Genomic DNA, 19,658 nt, shown 5'->3' with positions numbered 1-19,658 from the left:
GGGCGTCCGTCCCCGCCCCCGCTCAGAAAACCTGGAGATTTTGCAAGATTTTTTGAAAATGAAATATATATAATTTTTTGGTTTTTTTTTGTTTTTTTTAAGTGTTTTTTAATTTTTTTTCTTAATTTTTTTTCCTTTTTTTTAAAAATCAACGCAAGGAAAAGCGGGGAAAAAAAAATTAATAATAAAAATAAGAAACCGGCGGCTTTTTTTTTGGGGGGGGGGGGAGGGAGAAAAAAGGATCGAAGTGGGGTTTGGGGTGAAAAAAAGGCAAAAAAAAGGAGAAATGGGGGAAGGTGGGGGAGGGGCGGCCCCTGGGGGGGGGGGGGGGGAGAAAAAAGAAGGGAAAAAATGAGGCAGGGAGAGGAGAAAAAGGGGAAAAAAAAGAGAAAAAGGAGAAAAAAAAGAGAAAAAGGGGGGAAAAAGAAGAAAAAGGGGGAAAAAGAAAAAAAGGAGAAAAAGGAAAAAAGAAAAAGGGAAAAAAGGGAAAAAGGAGAAAAAAGAGAAAAGAGAAAAGAGAAAAAAGACTAAAAATGAGAAAAAAGAAAATGGGGAATGAGGAGAAAAAGGAGAAAGGAGGAAAAGGAGAAAAAATAAAGGAGAGAAAGCAGAAAAAGAGAAAAATACGGCAAAAAAGTTCAGAGAAAATTAAAAAGGAAGAAAAAAAGAAAAAAGAATAAAAAAGAAAAAATATAAAGGAGAAAAAGAAGAAGGAAAAAGGAGAAAAAATGGAAAAAGGAGAAAAAAATGGGGGGAAGGAGAAAAACCAGGAGAAATGAGAAAAAGGATAAAAAATGGGGGAGAAAGAGAAAAATCTAAAAAATTATAAAAAGAAAAAAGGAAAAAAGAATTAAAAGAGGAAAAAAAATCTGAAAATTTTCACAAAGTAGGAAAAAAAGGAGGGGAAAGCCCCAAAAAGGAGGAGAATTCCCGTGGGATGGGGGGTGGGGGCAGGGCTGGGATGGGTCCCTTCCCCCTCCCCCCTCCCCAAACCAACCCCCGCGGTGCCCCTCCCCCCCCCCCCCCCCCTCCCCCCATCTCCCCCCCGCCCTCCCCCGCCTCCGGCCGCCGCTTTTTTCTCCCCAGAAAAAATGAAAAAAAAAATAAAAATAAAAAAAATAAAAAAAACCATCCAAAACTGGCGTTTTATTTGGCTCCGCCCGTCGCCGCCACCCCCTTTTTTTCACCCCAAAAACCCCCAAATACGTGAAAAAACACCCCCCCCTCCCCCAAAAAAAAAACAACCCCTCCCCTCCCCCCCCCAGAGAACCCCAATAAATCCCGACTCGCGGCGAGGAGCGGGGGGAGGGGCGCCTTCCCGGATATCGAGGTGGTTTTATTTCTTTTTTTTTTTTGTTGCTTTTTTTTTTTTTTTTTTGGGGGGGGAGGGGGATTTTTAAAGAAACTTTTGGGATTTTTTTTTTTTTTTTTTTTTTTTTTTTTCCGGCCGGGAAAAGAGAAAAACCGAAAGTTTAAAAAAAAAAAAAATTAAAAATAAAAACCGAGGAAACGAACCCAAAAAAAAAAAAGAGTCCCGGGGTTAAGGCAGAGCGGCGCCGGTCGGTGCATGCGGGACCATCCCCCGCCCGGGAATTTTTAACACTTTAACGGAGAATCCGGAGAATCCCAAGCTTTTTTTTTTTTTTTTTTTTTTTTTTTTTTGCCGGGGAGGAAAAGAGGAGAAAAAAAAAAAAAAAAAAAAAAAAAAGGAGATATATATATTTTTTTTTTTTTGTGTGTGTATTTTTTTGTTTCCGTTTTTTTTTTGTTTGTTTGTTTTTTTGTTTTTTTTTTTTTGTTCTTTTTTTTTTTTTTTTCTTTTTTTTCTTTTCTTTCAAAGAGTCAAATCGGGAGGAAATGAACCCAAAAAGCTCCGGGCGCCGTTAGAAAAGGTTTTCTTCGAATATTGCCAGTAAATCGCTCTGGAAATTCATGTCGATCGTCGCCGCCATCTGGAAACGGAAGAAAGAAAAAAAAAAAAAAAGGGTGAGCGACATTCCCGGGATTTTTTTCCCCGATTTCTGGGAATTTTCAGAACTCTCCAAATTTTTTTTTTTTTGGAGCGATTCCTGGGGTTTTTTTTTTTTTTTTTTGCCTCCCCGGAGATTTTTTTCAGCATTTCTGGGGATTGTTTTTGGAATTGCCCCAAATTTTTCAGCAATCCCACATTATAATTTTGGAATTCTCAGGCTTTTCCTGAAATTTCCAAGAATTTTCAGAATTCTCAGAATTTTTTCAGCATTCCCAGGTGGGTTTCCTACCATCCCTGGAGATTTTTTTCAGCATTTCTGGGGATTTTTATGGATTTTGTAAGATTTTTCAGCATTCCCAAAATACAATTTTGGATTTCCCAGGATTTTCCCAAAATTCCCAAGAATTTTCAGAATTCTCAGATTTTTTTCAGCATTTCCAGAGGGTTTTTTTTTTTGCCTCCCCAGGGATTTTTTGCTGCATCTCTGGGGATTTTTTGGGAATCCGCAAGATCAGCATTCCCAGAATAGAATTTTGGAATTCCCAGGGTTTTCCCAAAATTTTCACAAATTTTCAGAATTCCCAGAATTTTTTCAGCATTCCCAGGGTTTTTTTTATCATCCCCAGCATTTTGGGGGGATTTTTTCAGCACTTTTTTTGATTTTTCTGGAATTCCCAAGAATTTTGCCAGAATATAATTTTGGAATTCCCAGGATTTTTCCCAAATTCCTGGGAATTTTCACTATTCTCAGATTTTTTTTAACATTTCCAAGGTTTTTTCTTTTGCCTCCTCAGGGATTTTTTTCAGCATCTCTGGGGATTTTTTTGGATTTCCCAAGATTTTTTCAGCATTCCCAAAATATAATTTTGGAATTGCCAGGACTTTCCCAAAATTCCCAGGAATTTTCAGAATTCTCAGAATTTTTTCAGAATTCCCAGGTTGTTTGTTTTCTCTCGTTGGAAATTTTTGAGGGATTTTTTTCAGCATCTCTGGGGATTTTTCTGGAATCCCTATAAATTTTTCAGCATTCCCAGAATATAATTTTGGAATTCCCAGGGTTTTCCTAGAATTCTTGGAATTTTTCAGAATTCTCACGATTTTTCCAGCATTCTCAGTTTTTTTCTCTTCCAAAGGATTTTTTTCAGCATCTCTTGAGGATTTTTTTTGGACCCCAAGAGGAATTTTCAGCATTCCCAGAATTTAATTTCAGAATTTCCAGGATTTTTTTCAGAATTCCCCTTTTTTTTTAATATTCCCAGGATTATTTTTTTGCCCTCCCCAGGGATTTTTGGGGGGGATTCTTTGGGAAACTGAAGATTTTTCAGCCTTTTTGGAACTTTTTTTTGCATTCCCAGGAGTTTTTTTGCATTCCTGGGAATTTTTTTGGAATTTCCGGGATTTTGGGGGGGCACCTCCAGGGACTTTTTTGGTTTCCCAGGAGATTTTTTTTCCCATCCCAAGGGATTTTTTTGGCATTCCCAGGATTTTTTTGGCTTCCCTGGATATTTTCTGGCTTCCCAGGGGATTTTTTTTGTCATTCCCAGGGTGGTTTTTTTGGCATTCCTGGGAGTTTTTTTCTTCCCAGGAGATTTGCTTCCCACGGGAGTTTTATCCAATCCCCAGGGACTTTTTTGTCCTTCCCAGGGTGGCTTTTTTTGCATTCCTGGCATTTTTTTTTGGCTTCCCAGGGATTTTTTTGCATTCCCAGGAGATTTTTTTCCCATCCCCAGGGATTTTTTTGTCATTCCTGCGGTGGTTTTTTTGGCACTCCCGGGATTTTTTTGCTTCCCAGGGATTTTTTTTTGTCATTCGCAGGGGATTTTTTGGCTTCCCAGGAGATTCTTTTCCCATCCCCAGGGATTTTTTTTGGCATTCCCAGGGATTTTTTTTGGCATTCCCAGGATGTTTTGGATTCCCAGGGGATTTTTTTTTTCCCCATCCCCATGGATTTTCCATCCTCCCCCCGCTCCTGGATTCCAGGGCAGGGACCTCCCCGTTTCCTCCCTCACCGCTTCCCGGCGCCTCCGCTCCTGCTCCCGCTTCCTGGCCATCTCCCGCTGCTGATCCAGCATGGACTGGGAGGACTGGGGCTGGGAGGACTGGGGCTGGGGAGCCGCTGCCGCCGCCGCCGCCGCCTGTTGCTGCTGCTGCTGCTGCTCCTGGCGCCGCCGCACCTCCTCGTGCACCCGCCGCGCCTGCTCCAGCGCCTCCTCGTCCTCCCGGCTCCTGCCCGGAAAAACACCGGGAGATGCCGTCACTGGGAGGGACTGGAACCCGGGGAGCCGGGGTTGCGGGCCCGTGGTGGGGATGGGTGCCACCAGATGGGATGGGATGGGATGGGATGGGGTTGGTGCCACCAGATGGGACGGTGGGTGAGATGGGATGGGGCCATGGGATGGGACTGGGGCCACCAGACGGGATGGGACGGGATGGGATGGGATGGGATGGGATGGGATGGGGTTGGTGCCACCAGATGGGATGGTGGGTGAGATGGGATGGGGCCATGGGATGGGACTGGGGCCACCAGACGGGATGGGATGGGATGGGATGGGATGGGATTGGTGCCACCAGATGGGACAGAGGGTGAGATGGGATGGAATGAGGCCATGGAATGGGACTGATGCCACCAGATGGGATGGGATGGGATGGGATGGTGCTACCAGATGGGACGGAGGGTGAGATGGGATGGAATGGGGCCATGGAATGGGATTGATGCCACCAGATGGGATGGGATGGGATGGGATGGGATGGTGCTACCAGAAGAGACTGGATTTGTAGCACAAGATGGGTTCATGGTACCAGATGGGATGGGATGGGATTGATGCCACCAGATGGGATTATGCCATCGGATGGAATGGGATTGGTGCCACCAGATGGGATGGGATTGGTGCCATGGGATGGGATTGGTGCCACCAGAGGGGATGGGATGGTGGGTGAGATGAGATGGGATTTGTGCCGCCAGATGGGATTGTGCCACGGGATGGGATTGGTGCCACCAGAAGGGATGGGATTGGTGCCATGGGATAGTGATCCACCAGATGGGATTTGGGCCATGAGATGGGATGGGACTGGTGCCACTACGTGGGTGATGATGGTTGTGGTGATTGTGGTGGTGGTGATAGTTATGATGGTGGTATTTGTGATGGTGGCGACGGTGGTGGTGGTGTTTGTGATGATGACGGTGGTGGTGATGGTGATGATGGCTGTGGTGATTTTGGTGGTTGTGACGGTGATTGTGGTGGTGATGACAGTCATGGTGGTGGTGTTTGTGGTGATGGTGCTTATGACGGTGATGGTGGTGGTGGTGGTGGTGGTGGAGATGGTGATGATGGTGGTGGAGATGGTGGTGGTGGTGATGGCGGTGGAGGTGGTGATGATGGTGGTGGTGGTGGTGATGGCAGTGGTGATGGTGGTGTTTGTGATGACGGTGGTGGCAATGGTGATGATGGTGGTGTTTGAGATGGTGATGATGATGGTGGTCTCACCTCATCCTCTCCTGCTCCCTCCTCAGCCGCTCCTTCTCCCGTTCCACCTGTTCCGCCTGAGCCTTCAGCGCCTTCTCCCGCTCCTCCTTCTCCCGTGCTGCCCTCTTGAACTGCTCGAAGCTGTCGCTGGAGGACTTGGCTGTGGAGGACGGGGTGGTGGGATGTTTCTGGACCAAACTCGCCCAGGAACCCATGTTCTTGATTTTTAGGTCCTACAGAGAGAGAGAGAGAAGGTCGGGTGGGTGAGGAAGAGTCCGGTGAGGAAGAAGGAGGGGAAGACGATGCCGAAAAGCCGGTCGCCGGCACCGAACCAACTCATGGAACCCCCTTTTGGTTCCTCAGGGCTGGAGGTGGTGGTGGATCCCCATTGGATATCAAGGTTGAGCTTCTCCTTCCCCAAACCCAAATGGGACCAGCTCCTTGGCACCTCCCATTTTCCACGTGGTATCACGGGACGGTTTGGGTGGAAGGGACCCTCCAAGGTCAACTGCTCCCACCTCCTGCCACGAGGAGGAAGATCCTCACCAAGCTGAGGTTCCTCAGAGCCTCGTCCAACCTGACCTTGAACGTTCCCAGGGTTGGGGCATCTCTGGGCAACCTGGGCCGGTGTCTCCACCCTCAGAGTAAAATCTTTCTTCCCTAAAATCATGGAATCGCCCTCGGTTGGACCTTTCAGATCATCGAGTCCAACCATCGAAGGTTGGCGTGGACATTAGGTCCCATCTAAACCTCCCCTCTCCCAGTTTAAAACCACTGCCCCTTGTCCTTACTGGTCTTGGTCAAAAAGTCTTTCTCCATCTTTCCTAAGTCCCTTTATTTACAGAAAAGCCCCAAGAAGGTCTTCCTAGAGCCTTCCCCAGGCTGGAGAACCTCAAGTCTTAGTCCTGTCCTCACAGCAGAGGCGCTCCAGCTCTTGGATCATCTTCACAACCTCCTCTGGACCTGCTCCAACAGGTCCACGTCCTTGTCCTGAGGACCCCGGAGCCAGACGCATGTCTCCAAGTGGGGTCTCAGAAGAGCAGAGGTGGAGCATCCCCTCCCTGGACCTTCTGACCACGCTTCTTCTGATGGACACGGTTGGCCAAGTCACGGCCAACTTTCCATCCAACACCCTCAAGTCCTTCTCCGTGGGGCTCCTTCTCCTCACCCCCTAACCCACGGTGACACCTAGTATCCTACCCTTGGCCTTGGAGAACCTCACGTAGAACCTCAGGAGGTCCTCACGGACTCACTCCTGGAGCTTCTCCAGGTCCCTCTGGAGAACATCATGTCCCTCAGCTCGGTGGGGGGGTCCCATCTCCACTTCTCCACCCTCCACAGAGGACGTCTGGAGGTGGAAAAATTCCAGACGGCGAAATTCTGAGGTGGAAACCACCGAATCTTGGCCAAATTTCACCAAATACACCCAAATTCAGGCCACCAACAGGGTCCTGCTTAATTTTAGGAGGTTGAATTCTGGATTTTGGGTGGTTTCCCCCCATTTTTGCCCGATACCGTTACCTTTTTGGGGGCGACGGGTGTTTTGGGCTCCTGTTTCTGCCGCTCTTTCTCCTGCACTCCCGGCGGGGGGGGGTTCTGCTCCGGGGGTCTGATGACAGGTCGCCCCCCCTCCATGGGTTTCATCTCCGGCCCTAAAAACCAGCGGCTCCCATCAGTCCGGGGTGGGGGTCTCAGCCCCCAAAATTCCAGGGTAATAGGGTTCTCAGCCAAGGAAATTGAGGGTCTCAGCCCCAAAATGGGGTCTTCACCATCGAAACTGGGGGGTTGATGGGGTCTCAGCCACCAGAACTGGGGGCCTCAGCCCCAAAACTGAGAGATAATGGGCTCTCAGCCCCCCAAATTGTAGGGTAACAGGGTTCTCAGCCACTGAAATTGGGGGTCTCAGCCCCAAAATGGGGGGTACTGGGGTCTTCACCATCAAAACTGGGGGTGTTGATGGGGTCTCGGATACCAAAATTGGGGTTTCAGCCCCAAAACTGGGGGATAATGGGGTCTCAGCCCCAAAACTGGGGGGTAATGGGGTCCCCACCACTGAAATGGGGGGTGATGGGGGTCTCAGCCACTGAAATTGGTGGTCTCGGCCCCAAAATGGGGGGTGATGGGATCTCTACCATTGAAACTGGGGGGTGATGGGGTCTCAGTCCCCAAATCTGGGGGCTCGTGGGGGTCTCCACCACTGGAATGGGGGGTGATGGGGTCTCATCCCCCAAAACTGGGGCTAATGGGGTTCTCAGCCACCAAAATTGGGGGTCTCAGCCCCAAAATGGGAGATGATGGGGGTCTCAGCCCTGAAACTGGGAGGTTGATGGGGTCTCAGCCCCAAAACGAGGGGTGATGGGGTCTCCACCATCGAAACTGGGGGGTTGATGGGGTCTCAGCCACCAGAACTGGGGGCCTCAGCCCCAAGATGGGGAGATAATGGGGTCTCAGCCACCAAAATTGGGGGGTAATTGGGTCCCCACCACTGAAATGGGGGGATAATGGGTTCTCAACCACCAAAACTGGGGGTCTCAGCTCCAAAATGGGGGGTACTGGGGTCTCCACCATTGAAACTGGGGGGTTGATGGGGTCTCAGATACCAAAATTGGGGTTTCAGCCCCAAAATGGGGGGTGATGGGGTCTCCACCATTGAAACTGGGGCGATGGGGTCTCAGTCCCCAAATCTGGGGGCTAATGGAATGGGGGATGATGGGGGTCTCAGCCCCGAAACTGGGAGGTTGATGGGATCTCAGCCTCCAAAACTGGGGGGTGATGGGGTCTCAGATACCAAAACTGGGGTATAATGGGCTCTCAGCCCCCCCAGAAGTGGGGGGTGATGGGGTCCTCACCATCGAAACTGGGGGGTTGATGGGGTCTCAGTCCCCAAATCTGGGGCTAACGGGATTCTCAGCCACCAAAATTGGGGGTCTCAGCCCCAAAATGGGGGGTGATGGGGTCTTCACCATCAAAACTGGGGGGTTGATGGGGTCTCGGATACCAAAACAGGGGGTCTCAGCCCCAAAATGGGGGTTACTGGGGTCTCCATCAGTGAAATGGGGGGATAATGGGGTCTCAGCCCCCAAAATTCCAGGGTAATAGGGTTCTCAGCCACCGAAACTGGGGGTCTCAGCCCCAAAATGGGGGATACTGGGGTCTTCACCATCGAAACTGGGGGGTTGATGGGGTCTCAGCCACCAGAACGGGGGGCCTCAGTCCCAAAACTGGGAGATAATGGGGTCTCAGCCACCGAAACTGGGGGTGATGGGGTCTCAGCCCTGAAATTGGTGGTCTCAGTCCCCAAAATGGGGGGTACTGGGGTCTCCACCATCAAAACTTGGTGGTTGATGGGGTCTCAGATACCAAAATTGGGGTTTCAGCCCCAAAACTGGGGGGTGATGGGGTCTCAGCCCCCAAATCTGGGGGTGATGGTGTCTCCACTATGGAAACTGGGGGGGGGTGATAGGGTCTCATCCCCTGAAATGGGGGGTGGCGGGGTCTCCACTATGGAAACTGGAGGGTTGATGGGGTCACCACCATCGAAACTGGGGGGTGATGGGGTGTCAGATACCAAAATGGGGGGGGGGATGGGGTCTCAGTCTCCAAATCTGGGGGCTCGTGGGGGTCTCCACCACTGGAATGGGGGGTGATAGGGTCTCAGCCCCCAAAATTGGGGGTCTCAGCCCCAAAATGGGGGGTAATGGGGGTCTCCATCACCAAAACTGGGGGTTGATGGGTTCTCCACCACCGCTATGGAGGTCCTGGGGGTCTCCACCACCGAATTTGGGGGTGACCCCTGAAAGGGGGGGGAGGGGGAGGGTGGGAAGAGGGGTGTCCCCGGACTCACGCTGGGGGATGTGGGTGGGGGGTTTGATGCTCTCCGGGTGTTTGGGGGGGTCTTGCCGTAAGGGGGGGCTGAAGGTCTCGTTACGGACGACGGGCGAGTGCATCTTCTCCTCCTTCACCACCAGGGGCTGCGACTGGACGACGGAGGCCGCTCGCATCTCCTGTCGCGATAACGAGGGGAGGAGGGGGTGTCACCAAATATCGGGGGGGGGACGGGGACCCGGGGACACGGGGGACACCCCATCCCTCATCCCCAACATCCCCTCCGCCCCGAAGGCAAACCGTTGGCCAACGAAGGGCCTCCTTTGGGGGCTTCTCAGTGCTTCCTTCCCTTGATGGTGGTGGGAAGACGATGGTCCGTCCCCGTCGGCCCCCGTTGGTGGGGACACTCCCCCAGCCCCCGTTTTGGGTGGTTTTGTCCTTTTTTTACCTGTTTTTTTGGCTGGATGGTTTGTTGAGGTGGCGACTGGTGGACCAAACCCTGGAACTGCGGCATCTGTGGGGAATGCATCATGAGAGGGGAAGGGGCTTCCCTCAAGTGACCTGGGAACAGTTTGGCACCAAATCAGTTAATCCGTCGTCGTCACCGTCACCCGAAGAACGACCCCTGCCGCGGGACACCCCCAAATGGTGGCCCTGGGATGTCCCCAAGGGACCCCCAACCACCCAAGAAGATGCTCCGAGGCTTCGTGGTGGAGTTTCCTGCCTCCGTGATGCCCCGTTGGTGGTGGCCCCCCATAATTTGGTCCCTTCTGCGGGTCCACCAATGTTCCCAGGACACCCGGGCACCGACCCTGCCCTCCCTGAACTTCTCCTGGAGCCACAGAGACAGGAGACATTGGTTCAAGACCAACGGGAGGTTTTGGGGAGCCAACAAGCTCCATCTTGGTCATCGTGGCCAAGCTCATGACCTTGGGCATCGTGGCCAAGCTGCCCAAGGGTTATCTTGGACAGAGACGTTCTCCATTGGGAACATCGGTGGCGGCACCACCGAGCCCATGGTCATGGTGGAGATGTGGGATCTCCCAAGTCAACCTTGGAGGTTGAGCCCCGTGGCCATGTTATCTCGGTTGCTTCCTCTGATTTCTGGGGTGGTTGGAGGTCATCGCACCGAGTGCCCTTCCCCCTGAGCATCCCTTCTCCTCCACCCAATGCTGGCATTCAGCTGGGGCGGTGATGGACGCAAGGTTCTCCGACATCAGAGCCGCACCAAGACTCAAAAACCCAAGATCCTCAAGATTCTCAAAGATTTGAGCTCCTCAAAAAACTTGAGTTCTCGAGTTCCTCAAAAATGAGGTCCTTGAGATCCTCGAAATGCTAAAAAATGAGATCCTTGACTTCCTCAAACACTTAAGACCCTCAAGATCCTCAAAAATTTGAGATCCTGGAAAATTTGAGACCCTCGAGATCCTCAAAAATGAGATCCTTGAGTTCCTGGAAAGCTTGAGAGCCTCAAATTCCTCAAAGACTCGAGATCCTCAAGTTCCTCAAAAAATCAAGAACCTTGTTCCTCAAAAAGTTGAGTCCTTGAGTTCCTCCAAGAATTGAGATCAAGTTCCTCAAAGATTTGAGAACCTCAAGATCCACAAATACTTGAGATCCTCGAGATCCTCAAAAATTTGAGATCCTCAAGATCCTCAAATACTTGAAGTCCTTGAGTTCCTCAAAGATCTGAGAACCTCGAGACCCTCAAACACTTGAGATCCTTGAGTTCCTCAAAGGTCCGAGATCCTGGAGATCCTCAAAACTGAGATCTTCAAAACCTTGAGGTCGATCCTTGAGTTCCTCAAAGGTCCGAGATCCTGGAGATCCTCAAAACTGAGATCTTCAAAACCTTGAGGTCGATCCTTGAGTTCCCCAAAGATCTGAGAACCTCGAGGCTCTCAAAAATGAGATTCTCAAGACCCTCAAACACTTGAGATCCTCAAAACCTTGAGATCCTCGAGTTCCCCAAAGATCTGAGAACCTCAAGACCCTCAAAAAATGAGATCCTCAAGATCCTCAAACACTTGAGATCCTCAAAACCTTGACATTCTTGAGTTCCTCAAAGGTCTGAGAACCTGGACACCCTCTCCCCTCTACCGACGGGTACCGGGGGGCCGCGTGGAACCCACCCCCACCACCCCCCTGTCGCCCCACGCCCCTCTTTGGCTCAAAGCCGTGGAACTCAACCCCTTGTCCTGCTCACCCGTCGAGTAGGGATCGGGCTTATGGTGCCGCGGCGACGGGTGGTGCTGGATGACCTGCTGCGGTTTGGCCGGCGCCGGTGGCGGTGGGGGTGGGGGCGGCGGCGGCGGCGGTGGGGGCTGGGAGGGTGGGGGGTGCTGGGGCTGCTGCTGCTGCGCCGGCGGCGGGGGCTGGGGCTGGGGGAGGTGGGAGGGGAAGGGCATGGGCTGCATGTGGATGGTCCGTGGCGGCGGCGGCGGAGGTTGGTGCTGCATCTGCTGGACCGTGGGGTGGGTGGGGGGCTGGAGGGGGGGCTGGGGTTGGGTCTGGACCTTCACTGAAGGGAGAAGAGGACTCTGGGGCTGCACCTTCTGCAGCTGCTGAAGGTAGAGCTGCATCTGGCTGGCGCTGAGGGGCAGGTTGTGGTGGGGGGGAGGAGGAGGAGGAGGAGGCGGCGGCGGAGGTTGAGGTTGAGGTGGTTCTTCGTCCTCCAGCAGGACCTGGGGGGGTTGGGGCAGGGGGGGTTGGGGGAGGAGGGGTTGCTGGCCCATGGCCGGTGAGACGGCCGGGGGACGAGAAGGCTTCGGGGGGAGGGCGGCCGCTCGGTTGCTGGGTCTGGAGGGCTGCTGAGGCAGAGCGTTGTGCAAAGCTGGGGAGAAAAAAAGGGGGAGGAGATGAGAGGTGGGTCCATCAGAACCTCCTGAAGTTCTACCAGGCCAAGGGCAACACGTGGGGTCGGGGCGATCCCAAGCCCAAATCCAGGCTGGGGGGTAAAGGAATGGAGAGCAGGAGAAGGACTTGGGGGTGAGAAGGTGGCCAGCAGATCGAGGGACCTGGAAAGGCTTGAGATGGACCAGTGAGAACCTCATGAGGTTCCACCAGGTCAAGGGCAAGGTCCTACACATGAGGTCGGGGCGATCCCAAGCCGAAATCCAGGCTTGGAGACCAGACCTGCAGAGAAGGACTTGGGGGTGAGAAGGTGGCCAGCAGATAGAGGGACCTGGACAGGCTTGAGGTGGGTCCATCAGAACCTCATGAGGTTCAACCAGGCCAAGGGCAAGTTCCTACACATGGGGTCGGGGCGATCCCAAGCCCAAATCCAGGCTGGGGGGGGAAGGGATGGAGAGCAGGAGAAGGTGAGAAGGAGGAGGTGAGAAGGTGGCCAAGAAAGCCACCAGCAACCTGGGTGCCCAGAGAAGCTGTGGCTGCCCCATCCCTGAAGGGGTTCAAGGCCAGGTTGGAGGGGGCCCGGAGCAACCTGCTCTGGTGGGAGGTGTCCGGGGGTGGCACTGGATGGTCTTTAAGGTCCCTTCCCACCCAAACCCTTCTATGAGATGGTAGACAATGGACATCGGGAGTGGAGAACCTCCCCTCGCCCACCCACCACCCCCTATTGTCCGAGGAGGAGGACCAAAAACCCACCCAACCCAAGACCATCCTCTTCCTCCCCCCGGCGAGGAAGGACCACGCTCGTCGGGCTGGTCCCCAGAAGAAAGGCTCACCTGGAGGAGACACCACGGCATGCTGGTTGAGGTGGGGAGGAGTGCTGTGCTCGGGGGGCTGGGGGAGATGGGGGGCCATCTCCGGTTGAGGGAGGTGCATGATGGGTTGGGTGAAATGCGTCATGGTGTCGAACATGTTCCCCGGCAGCGGGTGCTCCAGGACGGGGACCTGGGCGGGGACGAAAGGCGGAGGAGAAGACTTCATGGGCGGAGGAGCTGCTTGTTGAGGGACGGGGGGCGGCGGCGGCGGGGGCTGCTGGGGGGGGAGGGGCTGCGGCGGTAAAGGCTGCGGTGGCGGCGGCGGGGGCTGCTGCGGCTGCGGCGGAGGAGGCGGCTGCGGCGGCGGCGGTTGCTGCTGCACCGGTTGGTGGTGATGATGATGATGCTAAAGGAGGGGGAAAAACCAGCCGTGAGTTGCCTAAAATCCTTCTTGGTCACCAAAAACACCTTCTCGGTCAACGAAAAGACCTTCTTGGTCACCAAAAGACCACCTTGGTCAACGAAAAGACCTTCTTGCTCAACAAAAACACCTTCTCGGTCAACGAAAAGACCTTCTTGGTCAACAAAAAGACCACCCTGGTCAACAAAAAGACCTTTTCAGTCAATGAAAACACCTCAGTCAACGGAAACACCTTCTTGGTCACCAAAACCACCTTCTCGGCCATCAAAGCCACCTTCCCGGCCATCAAAACCACCTTCTCGGACATCAAAACCACCTTCTTGACAATCAAAACCACCTTCTCAGCCATCAAAAACACCTTCTCGGTCATCAAAAACACCTCAGTCAATGCAAACACTTTCTTGGTCAATGAAAACACCTTCTTGGCCATCAAAACCACCTTCTTGGCCACCGAAAACACCTTCTTGGTCAATGAAAACACCTTCTTGGTCACCAAAATCCCTTCCTGGTCAATGAAGTGCCCCCTCATGGCCACCAAAATGCCTTCCCAGTGACCAAAATGCCTCCAAGTCACCAGAATGTCCTCCCGGTCACACCATCCTGGTCACCAAAACCTCTTCCTGGTCACCAAAATCTCTTTTTGGTCATTGAAACACCTCCCCAGTCCCCAAAAACACCTTCCTGTTGACCAAAGTGCCCTCTCAGTCACCGAACCCACCTTCCCGGTGTCCCTTTTAACCAACCCCCCGCAAAATTCCAGCTCAGGAGTTTCCGAGCCAAACCCAAAGGCTTTTTGCAAGGAAGGAGGGGGGGGGCCCAGCCCCATTCCCGGCGTTCCCAAACCTCCCCGGGGGCTTCCATCCCACCTCAGGGGAGACGAGAAGGACATTAAGTTTCCTACCTTTTTTTGCTCTCGCCCTGAATGCCCTTTTTTCTTCAATTTCGGTGCCATTTCTGCCAAAAAAAGAAAAAAAAGAGGGGGGGACAACACAGTTAGTACCCACTGGTGCCGCTCTCCCCCCCCAGTAAGATCCCAACGGGATTCGGGACCGATGACGGCAAAAGGGGGGGGAGGGTTTAGGCATCGATGGGGTTGGATTCCCCCAGGGACCCCGAAAGGAGAATTAAAATGAAGGCAAAGACCCCCCCAGTCCCCTCCCCCTCCCCACCGGGGTGTTCGTGGCGGAGAAGGAACCCAACAGCCAAGAAAAGCCATCGCTCAACCGGGACACTCGAGTTATTCCAGGAATTCGGCCTCGCTCCAGAGGAGGAGGCGGGGGCGGAGAGAAGGAGCGAGAAACTTGGCAGGAAGAGGGATATTAAATAAAAATAAATAATATCTCAAATATCCTGGCAGCAAAAACCTCAATTTTCCACCCTCCTCCCCCCGTTTTCCCTCCTAAATCCGGGTTCGGCGGCTTTTCCCACAGGATCGTCCCACGCCTCCTCCCCTCCCGGAGATATTTTTCAAGCATCGTCATCGAAAACAAATGGTTTGGGTCCGGGGGGAGGGGAGGGAGACAATTTCCCAGGATTTTCTCCCCAAATGGCGCCAAGAAACCGGAGAAATAAAAATACAGGGTCTGGAAACCCTTATTCAGCCCCAAAAATCCCTCGGAAGGGCGGGGATTTTGCCCTTTATTTGACGTGGAATCGGGCAAAACACAACGGATAAAACCCTCGCGGAGACGATTCCGTGGGGGGGTGTGTGGAAATAGCCCCCGATCCCCGGGAAGCATCTCCCAAATAGGATTTTCCCCGAAATCCCTCCAGAAATTAAATTAATTTCTGAAGTTGGCTCCTTTATCCATTTTTTATTTAATTCTAAGGCAGCGCCGGTGACGGGTATCGGCCCTTTTGCTGATTTTAAGGCTGAAATAGATAAAAAAGTAGGTTTTTTGGGAAAAATCTCGGCGCTGGGGGCTCAGTTTCCATTAATTCACCTAAAAATGTTTGGTTTTAAATCTAAGTTTTTGGGGTTCAAGGTGAAAAAGGCTTTTGGAGCCCCTGGTTGATGATTCCCGACGTTACGGCCTGGATCCGGTGGGATCCGGTTGGGTGCCCGTGGATCCGGCTGAACATCCATGGATCTGGATGGGCGCCCATGGATCCCGTTGGGTGCTCATGGATCTGGATGGGCATCCAAGGAGCCAGTTGGGTGTCCATGGCTTCAGTTGGGTGCCCGCGGATCCTGTTGGGTGCCTGTGGATCTGATCAGGTGCCCATGGATCTGGATGGGCGTCCAAGGATCCGTCCGGGTGCCCACAAGTTCAGATGGGTGTCCATGGATCCCGCTGGGTGCCTGTGGATCCGGTTGGGTGCCTGTGGATCCGGTCGGGTGCCCATGGGCCCAGTTGGGTGCCCCTGGGTCCAGTTGGGTGTTCACGGCTCCGTTTGGATGTCCATGGGTCCGGATGGGTGCCCATGGATCCCGTCGGGTGTCCAAGGATCCCGTTGGGCGACCATGGATCCAGTTGGGTGTCCTTGCATCCAGTCAGGTGTCCATGGATCCTGTTGGGTGTCCGCAGATCCTGCTGGGTGCCCATGGATCTGGTTGGGTGTCCAAGGCTCTGACTGGGTGTTCACAGATCTGGGTGGGTGTCCATGGATTTGGATGGGTGTCCATGGATCTGGATGGGTGTCTGTGGCTCCGGATGGGAATTCGTGGCTGATGAAGAAGGGCACCCACAGATCCCGACTGGCACCCACAGCTCTAGATGGACGTCCATGGCTCAAGATGGGTGGCCACAGCTCCAGAAGGGTGTCCAAGGCTCCAGATGGGCATCCATGGCTCTGGATGGGCATCCATGGATCTAGAAGGGTGTCTGTGGCTCCAGATGGGCATCCGTGGACCCCAACTGGCATCCACTGCTCCAGATGGGCATCCACAGATCCAGAGAGTTGCCAGGAGCAGACCCACCTTCCAGAAAGACCAAGACCTGATGTCCTCTTCCATCATCGCGCTGATGCCGGAGAAGAAGCTGGGACAAGGAACGGGGAGAAGTTTCTCCGGCAAATGCTCCCTACGGATAAGACACGTCCGGGCGCAGCCACCGGGGAGCAGAGGTGGCTGCGTGGAGCCCCCCGATTTAATCGGGATAAAAACGCTCACAGGATGGTAAAGAAACCTCAAAATCGGGAGAAATCCACCGAGAACAGGTGTTGGGTGGGAAGAGAGGAGAAAAGCCATGGACTAAGTAAGATGGGATCGGGAGGGATGAAGCATCGGTTGCCGAAAAAAAGCCGGGTGTTACAGCTGAGGACATCCCTGCCCCGATTTTGTGTGGGAAAAGGAGCTTCTATGGCTCAACCGGGAGCGTTGGCTGCCCCAAAACCCACTTCTCCGGTGTTGCTCCTTCGGGGAAGATGGTTGAGGTCTCCTCCATCCATCCTTGGACCTGGTGGCTCTCCGAGAGGATGGGCGAATCCCACCGCTTGAATCACCTCTTCAACCGCTACCACGTGAACGGATGCTTTGGGAGATCCTTCACCGAGAAGATGAAGCTAACGGAGACCACGAGGGGCAAAGCCAAGATGGCCCCGGAGGGATCACCCAGTGGCATTGGTGACTTCAGAGATGCCAACCCCAATGAAGGATGAAGCTTCTTCACCGTTGAAGACCCTTGTTGGGTCACCGTTGGTGTTGAGTGGCTCAACATCTCCACCAGCATTTCCCCAGGGAGCAAGAGCACCAAGAAGAAGCCCTGTCCCATCTCTGACTCTGATGGTGCTTCACATTGGCCAGAGATGTCTTCACCAAGAAGAAAAAGCCAATGGAGACATGAGTGGCAAAGCCACGATGGTCCCAGGGGGCATTAGTGACTTTGGAGATGCCAACCCCAACGAAGGATGAAGCTTCTTCACCGTTTAAGAGCACTGTTGGGTCACAGTTGACGCAACGTTGAGTGGTTCAACATCTCCCCCAGCATCTCCCCGGGGAGCAAGGGCAGCAAGAAGAAGCCCTGTCCCATCTCCGACCCTGATGGCATTTCAGGGGTGACTTCACCAAGAAGATGAAGCCAATGGAGACCATGAGGGGCAAAGCCATAATGGTCCCAGAGGGATCACCCAGTGGCATTGGTGACTTCAGAGATGCCAACCCCAACGAAGGATGAACCTTCTTCACCGCTGAAGACCACCATTGGGTCACTGTTGGCGTTGAGTGGTCCAACGTCTCCACCAGCACCTCCCCGAGGACCAAGAGCACCGAGAAGAAGCCCCGTCCCATCTCCGACCCCGTTCCACGTTGGCCGGTTAAATCTCACCCGTGGGGCTAAAAATCACCCCCGGTAAAGAAAAAGGTCATTTCCGTGACATCATTTCAAGCCGCTTTTAGGGGAAACGGGTGCAGGAGGCTCCGCTCCCGTCGGCGGCCACAGGAATATATTTTATTTTTCCCTAAATCCTCATCTTTTTACTCCCACCCAAATTTACCTGCGACAGCAAAACCCCGACATACGGTTCCTTATCGTCCTAATTTCCACCTTATTGGTTCAAATCCCATGATTATACAAAAAAAGGGCGTTTTCCGTAGCAAGCCACTTTATTGATTTTATTATTTAAAAAGAAAAATATCAAAGATTTACAATTTTTTGCTGGTTTTCGGTGGTTTTGGGGGGGGGTGGGGAAGAGGGAAGAAGCCGGAGGTTACATGGCTGCGAAATCCCGAGACGCGCGGAGGGAGGATCAAAATAAACAGATTTCTACCAAATATTTGGAGCAGACGGAGGTGAAGCGGGAAAAAAATATTAAATCTAAATCAAAGCGATTATTAAAAAAAAATCCGTTCTCGGTGAAATTCACCCCCATTTTCTGAAACCGGTGCGTTTGGGCCCCAAAAATCGAGCTAAAATGACAAGCGTGCTAAAAACATGCAGTTATACATTCCGATAAAATCCCGAGGCCACGGTAATTCCCCTCCCCCCGCCTCGAGATTCCCAGGAAAATAACAAATTAATTTATTGGGGGAAAATATACTAAATGCCAAAAGCGCCTTGAAGTTAAAAAATAAACCCCAAAAAGCAACTTTTGGATGTAATACTGCGAACAAACATCATTATTTTGCTATCAAAGGGAAGCTCTATTCGGTTTTAGGAGCGACGGGGCTTCCCGGATTTGGTGCTGGATGTGGCTTTTTTAGTAAAAAAGGTCAATTTTAACTAACTCTGCTCTTGGAGGTGGAAGCGGTGGCTTCACACACCCCCCACCCCCCACCCCCTGCCCCGGACCCCACAAATCCCCCCCAAAATCGGGAATATCGGCGACTGCGGCGCTGCCGGCTGGGCTGTTTAATCCAAATCCGATTAAATACACCAAAAATTTGCCTATTTTGACCCAAATTTTGACGGGGTGTTGGATGCTGCACCCAAGGAGGGGGTGCTTAAACCGGGAACCCTGAATTAAACCCGGTTTAACCCTGAATTAAACCTTTAAATTAAAACAAAGGAGCCATAAATTAAACCCGGGCAATTTGGAATGAAATCCGGGGAATTTGTGGATTAAACCCAGGAATTCATGAATTAAACCCAGGAAATTCTGAATCAAAGCCAAGTATTTGTGGATTAAAACCGTGTATTTTTAAACTAAACCCAGGAATTCGTGGATTAAAACGGGAATTTCTGAATTAAACCAGGAATTTGTGAATTAAACCCAGATATTTGTGATACTGTGATATTTAAACTATTTGTGAAATAAATCTGGGTATTTGTGGATTAAACCCATTTATTTGTGATTTAAACCCGGGAATTTGTGAATGAAACCCAGATATTCATGAATTAAATCCGGGAAATGTTGAATTAAACCCGAGTATTTGTGGATTAAAAACATGTATTTTTGAATTAAACCTGGTATTTGTGGATTTAATCTGGAAATTTGTGAAATAAACCACGAATTTGTGAATTAAACCCAGGAATTTGTGGATTAAACCCAGGAATTTGTGGATTAAACCAACTATTTGTGAATTAAACCCAGGAGTTCGTGAATTAAATCTGGGTTTTGCTGAATTAAACCCTAGAATTTGTGAATTAAACCAGATATTTGTGAATTAAACCCGGATATTCATGAATTAAACCCGGGAAATGCTGAATTAAACCTGAGTATATGTGGATTAAAAGTGTGTATTTTTGAATTAAACCTGGGAATTTGTGGATTAAACCCAAGTATTTATGAATTAAACTGAGCTATTTGTGAATTAAATCTGGGTATTTGTGGATTAAACCCAGTTATTTGTGATTTAAACCCGGGAATTTGTGGATTAAACCAGAAACTTGTGGATTAAACCTGGGTATTTATGAATTAAAACCGGGAAATTT

At 51.6% G+C, this 19,658-nt stretch overlaps 1 protein-coding gene across 1 annotated transcript in view; it reads right to left on the bottom strand.

The window, feature by feature from the left end:
• Positions 1 to 1,443: 1,443 nt before the first annotated feature.
• The window catches only part of BRD4 (bromodomain containing 4), a 68,999-nt gene continuing 50,784 nt past the window's right edge, over positions 1,444 to 19,658 (bottom strand). Inside the window, exons 14-22 of the mRNA XM_074165146.1 lie at positions 14,249 to 14,301; positions 12,948 to 13,332; positions 11,468 to 12,094; positions 9,710 to 9,822; positions 9,281 to 9,440; positions 6,958 to 7,088; positions 5,458 to 5,669; positions 3,982 to 4,198; positions 1,444 to 1,952 (exon numbers count right to left, since the gene is read on the bottom strand). Of these exons, the coding sequence (XP_074021247.1) occupies positions 1,884 to 1,952; positions 3,982 to 4,198; positions 5,458 to 5,669; positions 6,958 to 7,088; positions 9,281 to 9,440; positions 9,710 to 9,822; positions 11,468 to 12,094; positions 12,948 to 13,332; positions 14,249 to 14,301 (1,967 nt within the window). The 3' untranslated portion in view covers positions 1,444 to 1,883. The remainder of the gene's footprint in view (positions 1,953 to 3,981; positions 4,199 to 5,457; positions 5,670 to 6,957; positions 7,089 to 9,280; positions 9,441 to 9,709; positions 9,823 to 11,467; positions 12,095 to 12,947; positions 13,333 to 14,248; positions 14,302 to 19,658) is intronic.

The sequence above is a fragment of the Numenius arquata genome, chromosome 33 (assembly GCF_964106895.1).
Source record: "Numenius arquata chromosome 33, bNumArq3.hap1.1, whole genome shotgun sequence".
In the NCBI taxonomy this organism is placed as follows: domain Eukaryota; kingdom Metazoa; phylum Chordata; class Aves; order Charadriiformes; family Scolopacidae; genus Numenius; species Numenius arquata.
Note: the sequence above shows the minus strand (reverse complement) of the source record. Positions and strands in the feature narration are given on the sequence as shown.